A 13,336-nucleotide genomic window follows, 5' to 3' on the forward strand; every position below is an offset into this window, starting at 1 on the left:
ATGCAGTAAATTTAATTTTGCTTAAAGGGGTCATGGATCATTCTTGACCATCACTAAGAAAATTATGACAAGAACCACTTTTCAGAATTCTCCTATTCAATTTGCAAATGTTAGATGATTTACTGCAGCTTTAAATCTTGTTAACTTTTTTTTTCATTTCCTTGTAATTGCTTATCTTGTTTTTGTTTCATTACAAGTGTGGAAATCTGCTAATTTTTCATGTAATCTGCAAGTGTTAGACTAGTTTTAATTATTTTTAAGGTCTATTGGATTTCTGGATTCTTCTTCCCACAAGCTTTTTTGACTGGTACTCTGCAGAACTATGCCAGAAAGAAGGTCATCTCCATAGATACCATTTCATTTGGTTTTGAGGTAAGTCTGCAATTACATTATGTATATGACTGGGACATCATATCAGAGTGTGCATGTTTGTTTATGACCATGTTAATGCAGCAGTTAATTTCTAGTTACAAGAAAAATACCCAACTGTGTGAATCATGCTTACCTTTCTAACACACATCTCAGCATGTAAGACTTTGATCCTGATTTGCTTGCTGTCTGTATCAACAACTCACATTTGTAAAACCAGGGTGACTTCAGAATGGTTCTCTAACCATTTTATATGTGTGAAATAATTGTAAGTTCTTGTTAAAAAAATGTGTTATAACCCACAGTTGAGTGAGAAGGTTGTAATGAAATTTTGCAGACTTTTGTCCTAGATTCCTATAACCATTTTCTTTGTGCAGCCATCTTGTTATGAGGAATATTCTAAAATGCACGTTAGTAGTCTCTAATGTTGTTTAAGTCTTTGTCTTTATGAAATATAATACACTTTACAAAGTTTCCTGTGACAGAAAGAAAATGCATAGCTATCTGCAGATGTGTTTATAGTGGTAGTTGATAATTTATACTTGTATGCAAGTAACTCACCTGCTAATGGCAAGACATTTGCAGCAATGCTTCACAAATATTAAAGTCCTTTGTTCAAGTTTTTGAAAGTCATATATCTTTTCCTTCAACTGCTATATATTAGCTGAAATTTTAGTATAATATTACTATATGCATGAAGATTGTTCCTTTGTGTGTGGAGATTCTGGATGTTTTTTCCCGCATCATGATGGCATCATTCGCAGTAGAGATATCAGATTCCTTAAATATGTATTTTAGCTCCAAAACATTCACCTACCCCTTTTACTCAAACGGAATTACATTTTATCATGTTCACATCGTATTTGTCAAGTACATTTATTGTATGTCATGGAATATTTTCTTTGCATTTGATTCTAATATGGTGGAATGCCTTCTAGCTTCTAGATGCAGAAACATCAAAGGTAAAATTATATAGTCTTTATAATGTATATCCAGAAATTTTCTTTATAATATACCCGGAGATTATAGTCATTATATGTTTCCAGTGGTTATGGTGGCAGAATTTACATAGTACTCTTTTTTTTATTGCCGAATATATATGTGGAAGATTTAACAAAATACTAGTATCATCATGTTGTCCTTGTTTTGTCAAGGATCCAAATATCCATCATTGGAGAGATATACCTTGCTAAAGAAACATGCAGATCAATGACCCACACAAGGTTCTGACAATTGGGCACTAAGTAAACATCTACTGTACATAGGTAATCCTATACTTATTCTCATATAAAATGTTACAGTCACTATGCTTCAGTGGACCACTCTCCTAAAAGGAATTCTTCTTATTAAACAGGTTGTTTGTCAAAAGCGTTGTTTCTTTATATAAAAGAATTACATCTCTTTCTTTTTAATTAAAAAGTCACTGATAACTTGGTCTTTATTAAAGTCACTGATAACTTGGTCTTTATTAAAGTCACTGATAACTTGGTCTTTATTATAGCAGTCTACATATATGACATCACTTACTAACCAGCTTGAAGGTCTGAACCTTTTAGCCTTGTGTAGCACAGACAAGTAGGGTTCATTCTTGATCACGACAGCAAGACTTTGTTTCCCCTCCTGTTACATTTGGCGGCTTTTCTGACTCTTAGTAGCTGGCGTCCAGGTTGAAAATGGGTTTTGACTACTATGAGAGGCCACTTTGGGTGATCTTTGAGAATGAATGTCAGTGTAAGAGGGCAGTAGTGTAGCAGTCAACATATAATAGGCTACATATTCAGACCTGCCAACTCTTATGATTTTGCCATAAGTTTTACGAAAATTACTCTTAAAATACAAACTTACGGCATACTAGCAAAAACTACAAAAAATTATCGTTGCTGAAAAATCCGGATAATTTGATCATCTATGTTCTATTTGGTTCCAGGTTTCATCTTGGAATTAGTAAAATTCGTCAGGGAACCAAACTAACTTTACAGCAGCACCCCAGATGCTTTAAACTGCACCTATTGGTTCATGTGAAGCATCTGCATGTTTAAGACGAAAGGGAAAATAAGCTTCTAGAAAGTGTTAATAATCAACACAGAAGAATAAAAAGAAGTATTCAGATGCTTGCAAATAAAAGCTATAAAGAACACAATTATGTTTATTGAACATATGTACCAACTTGGGTATGTCTCATGGTGGGAGATTTGATTGCCGTTGTCATGTGAAATGGAAAAGAATTTCCAACAATTATGTCAAGTTGAGAAATAGCAACAAGTCATTGAGCTGCATAGGGTTTGGAACTAGAGTTTGTGCATCTGTACTAGTGGTAAATAAAGGCTACGTGTACATTACAAACTTTTCAGTTGAACTTAATGTTTATCATCAATGCATCAAACTTTTAATTATGTTTTCCAGCTTTACAGTAGCAGTTATTGATATTTTGTTTCATCTCACTGAAAACTAGTCAATCTTACGGAAAAAAATCAGCTGTCTTACTGGGATGGACTCATCAGGGTTGGCAGGTCTGCATACTAACCATCCTAGACCATTTATCATAGTGGTACATACACTCAACAGGTGAGAGAGATGAACAGGGTTTGATTTTCCACCTTGACAGTAAGACTTTCTTTCCATTATGTACACTCAGCAGATGAGAGAGATGAACATGTTTGATTCTCTTTGACATAAAGACATTCTTTTCCCTCCTGTTACACAACCTTCAAGGCTAACTTGTACCATTCATTACAAAAACTTTCTGTGCAGATACAGTTCTTGTATTTTTGACAGGAAAAGTTTTCTTCTGCAAGAAATAATGTCAATTTAAATTTCCAAAATCAGTTTCATTTTGGAAAATTATTAAACAAGTGGAATAATTGCTTAGGAGCAAGCTGTGATTTATTTAAATAGATTTGCCTTCATCTTTAAAAATATGAAATAGTTATGTAATTTGGGGAAGAAATCTTGTTTGTCTCACTAAGCTAGGTGCATGTTAGGTGTGAAAAAAGAGTACTGTGTAATTTGCATGCATTAGGTCCATTGTCTTTGTACATTTGTAGAAACTCTGGACATTTTTATGATCATAATCATGTATATATTTTGTATATTCACAGTCCCATTATACAGTCAACTTTAATTACAATGACCAGCTAGGTTAAAAGCAATTTCATTTTTATAATGAGTTTGCTGTTGTATCATTTTGGCCATTTTTCGCAGCATGAGTTATCTTTCTTGCTGTGCTGTATTATAGAAAGAAAGATAAGAAAAAGGAAAGATGATTAGCTTTTTTCAACTAATTATCATTGTGGGTATCCAACATGTTGTCACCAACTGAGCCACGCCAGGTAGTTACAGGAAGTCAGAAATAATAATTACCAAATACGTGTGTGTGTAATTTGGATTTTTAACTTATCTTTAACAATTTTTCAGTTATATCGCTATGATGTCTGCTGTGTGGCAGTTTATAGTGATGTCTAGCACTGGGGCATCATGCCGCAGATATGTAGCATGATGTCCCTCCCAGTCACATTATCCTGAGACCAGGCTGACCAGACCTAACACTAACCTCTTAATGCTGAGCGCCAAGCGAGGCAGCTGTTAGTACCATTTTTAAAAGTCTTTGGTATGACTTGGCCGGGGATCGAACCCATGACCTCCGGCATCCGAGGTGGACGCTCTAACCACTTGGCCGCCGGAGCGGTCCCAATTACCAAATACACTTGCCTGTAAGTCTAGTCCAACTGCAAACTACACAGACCCAGATCTGCTGTCACATAATGAGCCAGTAGATCTAGGCCAAAGCAGTTTCTTCTGAGTATTCATCAAAACAAACAACATAGAGTCCAACCTACCAGCACATTATGCAATGGCAGTTGAGGGTCTATGTTGTTGGCATTTGGACTCATCTTGCAAGTGAGTATATATGGTAACCTCTTTATAATAACACCTAGTCAACAGATTTCATGCCTTGGAACAGTGTCTTTGTAACACCTGGTCAGCAGATTTCAGGCCCTGGAGTAGTGACATTGTAACACCTGGTATGCAGATTTCAGGCCTTGAAGCAGTGTTATTCTCAAGATCATTGTTACAATGTTACACCGGGTCAGTAGATTTCAGGCCTTGGAGCAGTGTCATTATAAAGATCAATTTATATACATATTTATTGCAAAAAATCAAGTTTGGTGTCAGAACTTCAGTATTCCATTTTAACTGTCAACTGTGTATGCTTGTTCTGACTGATTTTTCGTCAATTCATTATGACAAATGCCATTGTAATGACAGTTGACTGTATTTTCTGTGACTTTTCCCTTTAGCATGAGTCATAGCTAGACTTATTTAGTCTCAATATTTTATTACGTTTTGGCAATGTACAATTTGCATGTCATAAAATATAGAAGTTGTATAATCCAGTCATGAAGGGTAGTAAATAATTGGGTCGATTTGTCCAGCCATGAAATGTAGTAAATAATTGGGTCGATTTGTCCAGCCATGAAGTGTAGTAAATAATTGGGTCGATTTGTCCAGCCATGAAGTGTAGTAAATAATTGGGTCGATTTGTCCAGCCATGAAGTCTAGTAAATAATTGGGTCGATTTGTCCAGCCAAATGGAATACTCATTGTTAGAATTTATGTAAAGAAGGTGTAATGTAATGTTAATCACACAATATTAGCAACCATAAAATCATAGCAAATTTAACAAGTGATCAAATTCTTGCTAAAAAGATTTTTATGCTTAAAATTTCTTGGTGATAAGATTCTAATATTTATATGTAATAAACATAGATGATTATCTGGACAGATGAAACAGATCAGAGTTTAGTACTGACCATTTCATTAGCACTGTGTTATGCAAACAAGCGAATAAATGGAGCTCATATATCACCTTTTCACACTGCTATTTTTTACCGCTTCTCAAAAGCCACTTGCAATTTCTATCAGACTTGGTTGGAAGTGTCATTTGGATCAAACTTGGTCAAAATGTTTTGTGGAGCACACTGTTAAACTTCTATGTGGAGTGGCTCCCCTAGCAACAGTGGCTTCCCTAGCAACTGCATGAATTTTTGCCTGTAAACTTACCTTGAAATGCTGAGCCAATTTCTTTCAAACTTTGTAGGCCTAGCTTTAAGGATAAACTCTATCACAATTTTGTCTTGGGTGACTACCATAGCAATGATTTTGGTTCCATAGGAACTATATGGAAAATATTTTTTCAGTGTCTTCTCCAAAATGACTTAGGCAGATTTGATGAAACTTGATAGGAACATTTCTTAGGATGAGTCAAAATTATGACCATGATGGTTACTGTAGCACTGGTGTCACTTCGTAATAAGATAGAAAACCTATTTTAAACATCTTCTCTAGAACCAGTTTTGATCAACACTGGTAGGAATGTTTCTTACATCGTTCTTTGTCAAATTTGTGTTCAGCCTGACTCTCCTAGCAATTGTGTGACTTTCATAGTAAATACGTGAAAAAAACTATTTTTCAACTTCTTCTTCGCAGTTTGGCCAGTTTTGATCAGACTTGGTATATATGTTTCATAAGACCTGTTGTAAGTAAGATGTCTGTGGTGGCTCCCCTATTAATGGTTTGGCTTCCATATCAACTGGGTGCAAAACCTCCAGTGATGCTTATTTCCATTCAGTTATTGCTATTGTTACTAATATTTTTGCAAAAATTGTCATAGAGCAATTAAATACTGCCATAAAATGTCGGAACAAATGTGATAGGAAACATTTTATTCTAATACAAATGATGTTTCTGCATTATCCAGTTGGGTTGAAACAACATTTTAGATACCAACAAAACTTGCCAAATTGCTGGTAAATACCCTGATAAGCACTTGCCATATTACCAAATGTAGACCAGTGAATATGCCAGGTGGAAAATTGCAGGACCACTTGGGCCTTCTGTTAAGAAATGCTGTGATTGGTAATTTTTCCTTTAGCTTGAACACCCTACACTTTAGTCAGCAGTTCATGTTATCCATGATTTATTAATCCCCTTGTGTTGGAATAAAGCATAAACACTTGGTTAATTAGTAATTACACGCATCAAAACATCATTTTTGTGTAGATAGCATAAAACGTTTGCTACAAAAAATGGGAATTGGCACATTGGTAATTCACTTTAATATTCTACTGCTAAGATGCTGAATTGAAAATTTCTCTAGAATTGGATGATGCTAAGCTAAAACTTTGTGAATTATAGTGTTTCATTTACAAAAGTATCAGGCAGAAATTTTGAATACTCAGGCAGGGATTTCCATATCAGCCTGGAGCCAGGTGATTTACCTGGCTAATTTAACTTTACACTCTGCTATTTGTAAAAAAATAAAACGTATTCACAGTGGAAGAGGTCCCTCAAAACCTCTTCCTACTTTGACAACTCACCGTCCATCTTTAAAGATAATAGAAGGTCTGTATTAAGATGTTCCAAATTGCATTCTTTTCTCCTGTACATCAATTATTTAAAGTTCATATTCATTTATTCAGCAATTTTCATATACCAATTCTGCAAAACATAGCAAATCACATGTAAGGTATAATTGCCATATGTTTGTCTGTCTATTTGTCTGTCTGCCCATTTTATTTAAATTTTTGCTTGATAGCATTTAATTTAGCTACCAATTACCTTGGCTAAACTTTGCATATGGCTTGCACATGAGATGTATATTCATTCATTTCTTTCATTGTAAATGTGAAGAAGTGTAGAAGATGGTTCTTTTATAATCGAAAAATTGTGAGACATACAGCTTAAGTTTACTTTCAATTCTTCCCTGTGCTTGGGGGCTAAATGTTTACTTCCAGTTCCTTCCTGTGCTTAAGGGCTAAACAGCATTGAAATGGTTTGGAAGTCCAATTACAGTTATTTACTTGGTCTAGTTTTTTCCTGGGTCACAGTGGTAATGAACCTCTTGGTGCCAATGCCCCTCTTGGTCATACACATCAACCTTGACCTCAGCAAAAGCTCTTGAATGAAAACAAGCCATACCTTTCTAGGCACTATTTTGTACACATATGTTACTACACAAGAGATATATATGAAAGATGTGTATATGCTATCAAAGCAAGGCATATTGCCTCATTTGCATTGTCATCAAAATTATTCTAAATAAGTGAATATATTTTGACTTATTTGCATATTAATGTTTATCTATTTATCTACATGTATCTACATGTATATGCACAAAACTTCAATTATGATAGACAAGGTCCTGTATTCTCAACATTTTGTAGCACAAAACTAAATCTCAAGGTGAAAGTCCTAGAACTTTGACAGGCCACCTTTTAAGGGATAAATATTTTAGTCAGATTCCTATAACATAAGGGATTTTCTTTTGTTCAAATCCATCTTGTAAACTGGAATTAGTACTCCAAGGATCATATTGAATTTTGGAGTTTTGGGATGGATTGAATTTTGTTCTTCAAAGTTTAAGAAACATTGGACTAGATATGTTGTCACATCTCTTGGTCCATTGCAATTACTGATTAAATGAATAGCAATAACTTTGATCTGTTGGTGCAGAATGCAGTGAAAATCTTAGTCTACACTCATCACAATTAAGTGTATCTAATATACAACAAAAGATAGTAAAGTCTTCACAGTACGTTTAGGGCAATATCCATTTTACATCAGTTTTACACCTTTATATAAATATGCTTTTAGTATATCAAGATATGATATTATTAGTTTAGATTTTGTCTTTTGAATATTCCTTTTGTATCTTTTTTACTTCAGAAGCCATATATTGGTTCAATGAACAGATAGGATTTTATGATCACCACTGGTCATGTTTTGACATTACATTCAAGTATATTTTCCAACACTGATCTTTTAGAAGCTTTTATCTCCTCCCCCCATTCCTAGTTGTATATACAGAAACAAAAATTGTAATCAGTCTCATCTAATATTAGGTTACAAATCTGATATAAGAATTTATTTATGCTAGGCCATGGATTTTCTGAGAGAAATAATCTTGACACTTTACTGGAGTGAAATACAATAAATATGTTTTCACTGTCTATCAGTTGACATTGGTAACGTTATGACCAATAAATTTGGAAACTGTTAACAATGCTTACATAGTCTCAATAGTCTCATGGTAAGTATGACTGCCACGTATACTAATTACCCTGTTGAAATCCAACAATATCCAAATACAATTTTCCTCATTTGTTTTTTTAAAATAAATTTTGTTTGTCTTGTTTTAGTTTAAATTGGGGAGCAGAATTATGTTACTACTTGTATTTTCGGTGCAATTGTACATAAAACACAGAAGAAAATAAATGATAAGCCGCTAACATTATCACATGGGATACAGTAAGAAATCTGCTACTTCAGTCTTTTATAAATATTGCTGGCCAATACATTTGCACACAAAATGGAAAAAGCTGGCTTGGGAAATTATTGAACCTACCACTCTAGGATTACATGTCCAATGCCCTACCCACTGAGCCACTAAAAGTTGGATTCATTTGACCTTTTCAAGTACATCTGGGAGAGAATCTCATTATTTACCAGGTTTTTTTAATTCATTTTTCCTTCTGTTATAAAACGATGAATATTGTTACATGTACAGTATGACTACAATATTTGTCTATCCATTTGTCTCTCTCTTTTGTCTTTTCTTTTTTTGTGCCAGATAATATATAATTTACCTTGACTAAACTTTGTATATGGCTTGCACTTCAATTGTATTATCTTAAATTTCTTTAATAGAACAAATGAAGAACTCTGACTTAGTTTTATTTTGAATGTATGTTAATAATGAGTTATCAATACAGTACCTTGTTGTCTTTCTATTCCTGCCTATGTCTATGAAGTCATTAAAAAAGTTCACATTTCCACTTACAAAGTTAATTTATTTACTACATCTCTATTTAAAGCCATTGGTATTAAGCCCTCAGTGCCAATTACCCTCTTGGTCATATTAACCTTGACCTTAGCAGTAGCTCTCAAATGAAAACATGACACATCTTTAGTCACTTTTTTTAAACGTGTATTACAGTACAAATGGTACGCATGAAAGAAGTTAATATGCCATCAAAGCAATACATATTACCTCATTTTCATATCCATCAAAATAATTTTAAAGCAATGAATATACTTTTGCATATTTGTATGTTAATGGATATCTGTTTATTTAGATATTAAATAAAATGGTCAGAACATCAAATATGACCAGGTCTGTACTGATAAACGGATTGAGCACAAAGCTCAGTCTCATGCTGAAAGTCCCATATCTTTGACAGACCAATTCAGGATAAATATTTAGTCAGAATCACAGAACATTCAGGATTTTCTCAATACGAGCCTTATCCTGACTTTCACTGGCGTAGAAACATAGTAAATTCTTCACAATACTTTTAGGGTAATGACCATTTATCCATTTCATCATTTTTTATTATTTTTTTCCACGTCATTTATATCATTTTTACCTTTTTGTGTTAGTAGGCTTTTAGTATATTACAGTTATCATATTTCTAGTTTAAATTTTATCTTTGGAATATTTCTTTTGTATCTTTTTTTACTTCAGAATCCATATTATGGTCCACAGGACAGATAGGATTTTATGGTCACCACTTGTCATTTATTTGACATTACATTCTATTATAGTTTTAAAAGTCTGATCTTTTACAAACTTGTATGCCTCCCCCTAACACGTACACAACCCAATTCCTGTATGTATATTCACAAACAAATTGCAGTCACACTCGTCTAATATCAGGTCTTTACTCTCTTACAAGATATTATTATAATGATGAATGTGAATTTATAAGTTAAGATATTTTGATGTAATTAATGTTCATAAAAATTTTGAAATTGATGTAAAAGTTCATAAACAAATTCATATTCAAACCAGAAGTGATCGCATACATCACAGCACATCACTATTGTTAAGTAGTTAAAACAATTGTTCCTAAATGTTTTAGTTCTTTTGCACATTGGTGGTTGTTGACTAAAATATTTATTTTAATAGCAGCAATAACTTACCTATCACTATTGTGCAGCTTTTATCTCCTCTGTTCAATGAGAATACATCTTCCCACAGAGTGGAGAATTGTCAATAAGACATGGTCATGGACGTACACAGAATAGTCATCTTTTTCAACAATGCCATGTTAATAGTTGTGTCATTCAAAATGTGACAATTGCTTGTTGTTTGAGAGTTAAAACAACATTCAGTTTTCACTTCTATAATATTTCATCTAGTGTTACATTCATTGGTCTTGTCATCTGTTTTTATTTTGGTAACCCATGCTCCTTTTCAGTAATTAGTCCTCTGATGGTCCTCTTTGGTTATGATGTTGTATCCCATATTTTAGGGGTTAGGGTACACCCTCTTATTATAAAAATATAAATGGTTCACTGGTAAGTTTCTGTGTTAAGTTACATTGCAACGTATGCTCTACCTCAATTAAAAGGAATTTGTTATTCCCTTAATAAAATAATTGATTAAATATCTTTATGTTTTTTCTATTTCACCATTGTATTTTAATAATTAATGCGTGACACATCACATTTTTGTTTGTTTCTGCATTGCTCTTAGAGAGCACAAAAAGTTTATTTCTAAAGGTTAATGTTTGATCTGACATTGCATTGGACTCAAAGATCTTACTTAAACATAGTAAAGAATTCTGATGTCTGCTCCATTGGAAACCAAGACCCTCTTCAGAGGTCTTATCTCCACCATGGCTTCACAAAATTTGAAGGCTCATCAAGATAGATCCTTGATAATCAGTTCTGACCATCACAATCAACCAGGTAGCATACTAATGTGAGCTGCCTACCAATGCTATCAGTTAGAGCCTTCATACAGATGCAGCCCCAGTCCTATTCTCCTCATCAGTCAGATCCTTGGTGTGGAAGTCACCAAAAGCCTTTTGGAGGAAGTTCTCCAACCTGCCTTCCTTTCCCAAAGTAGTGGCGAGGGGGACAGCCCTTGGGACTCACTCACTCTTGCCATGCATTCCTCTCCCTAAAATTCCTGAAGGTTGTCTTTTCATCTAAGCCTCTTTTCAGAAGCAGAGTCAAACATCACAGACAATGAGTGGGTCCTTTCCTATTTTGAAGATGGTTACTCTCTTAAATTTTGGGACCTCCATGTTCTTTCACCAGTCCAGTCTGGAAAATTTAAAGAAGAGATTCACACCCCTTTGCAGAAATGAGCAGTCAAGAGGGTCCTAAATGATCAGTCTCCCATATTCTACTCCTGAATCTTCCTGGTCACCAAGAAAAGTGGAAAATTTCATATCATAATCGATCTCTACTCATTGAACCATACCCTTCTAGAGAAACATTTCAAGATGGAGACCACTTCCTCAATCTGGAATGCAATGCATCCATCAGATTTGGCAGTCTTGATCAATCTTCCGAATGCCTATTTGCACATCCTGATTTTTTCTCCATATCAAAAATATCTCTGCTTTTGCTTGATCCAGGAAGTTTTTCACTTCTGGTTCTTCCGTTTGGAATAGCTTTCAAATCCAGAATCTTCACCCAAGTTATGCAAGTAGTAATGTTCTACCTCTGATTACTGGGAACCTCAATTCTCTAGTATTTCAATGACTGACTGATCCACAGTTTTCAGGTTCAGTCCCTCAGTTAGGATCTGTTCCATTGTTGGTCATTAGTAACTCATTTTTGTTTTCTTGCCTATCCTCAAGAAGTCAGAACTCATTCCATCACAGCAATTCATTTACATAGGGAAGAACATCCTCATGCCCCAGAACTTAGTCTGGGTTCAACAGGATCTGATGGGTTCGAGTCTAGGATTTGGCCAATGTGGGTATGTGAGAAAGCTCGCCAGTAGCTTCTCGTGGGTCGGTGGTTCTCCCTGGGGTTTTCCCAGGTTCTTCCTCCACCATTAATACTGGCCACCATGCATAGCCTATCATGTGCTGAAAAATGGCATTAAACCCTACAACAACAACAACTGTATCTGATAGAGGTGAAAACATCATTGTCTGGTTGCCTTTAACTATCCTTTTATGGAACCTTGAACACAACTGCAGATCTGGTTCCTTTAGGATATCCCCATATGTACCCTCTACAGTTTCTCCTTCTCACAAGATGGAAATTGCAGAGATTCTTGATCAGCTCTGATTCCTCAAGGACAAGGGTTTCATCAGTATTTTGGCATCCAATATCTCATGTTGGATTGTAACTACAATCAAAAGAGCTTATCAGTCCCTTACTAATAAATACCTCTCTTTTATAAAATTAAAAGATTATGAGGTTCGAGCCATCACTTCCTCATGGGCCCATCTAAATCATTCTTCTTTGGATGATGACATGAAGACAGCATGTTGGCGATCTCATAATCCCATACTACCTTCTTTTTCATCTGCTGCCTCTAGTTGATACAACAAAGTGTATGTATTTTTCTCTGGCACCCATAGTTGCAGTACAGCTTGTGTGAGAGGAACACCAACAATTTGTATAGTGGATCTCTCCCTCAAATGTTGGGCACGCTCCATTTGTCTGTTTTTTTATTAGTTTGGCATATTAGCCTACCCAACTAATTCTAACTGACAAATTTATCTGTGCAATTGCAGTGGGTAAGTTATTGCTATTAAAATGAATCATTTTGGGAAAGGGGACTCATTTTAATTATGTAATACTTACCTGTCACTATTGCTGAGTGCCTTCTTTCCACCCTGCTCTGATGTCCAGGCATCATCTATGAAAATGGTTGTGCAGGGTGCTTGAGTGGACTGTCTTATGGTCAATTCTCCACTTTGTGTGGAGGATGTATTCATATCAAACAGATGAGATTTTTTAACACAATACAGTAAATACTGCACAATAACAATGGGTAAGTATTGCATAATTAAAATTAGTTTTTCCCCACCCCACCCAAAAAACTACATTTTTATTATGCTGAATTGAAAACTTGTATAAAGTTTATTGATGCTTAAACTTTGTGATTTACGTTATTTCATTTGCAACAGTAATAGGCAGAAATATGGAATTCTAA

The 13,336-nt window shown here is 34.7% G+C and overlaps 1 protein-coding gene across 1 annotated transcript in view; it reads left to right on the forward strand.

Moving 5' to 3' along the window:
* The window catches only part of LOC149786380 (dynein axonemal heavy chain 1-like), a 314,616-nt gene that overhangs the window by 209,842 nt on the left and 91,438 nt on the right, over positions 1-13,336 (forward strand). The window contains exon 79 of the mRNA XM_089976799.1: positions 262-372. Within this exon, the coding sequence (XP_089832925.1) occupies positions 262-372 (111 nt within the window). The remainder of the gene's footprint in view (positions 1-261; positions 373-13,336) is intronic.

The sequence above is a fragment of the Sinohyriopsis cumingii genome, chromosome 12 (genome assembly GCF_028554795.1).
Source record: "Sinohyriopsis cumingii isolate HCF-2022 chromosome 12, ASM2855479v2, whole genome shotgun sequence".
NCBI lineage: Eukaryota > Metazoa > Mollusca > Bivalvia > Unionida > Unionidae > Sinohyriopsis > Sinohyriopsis cumingii.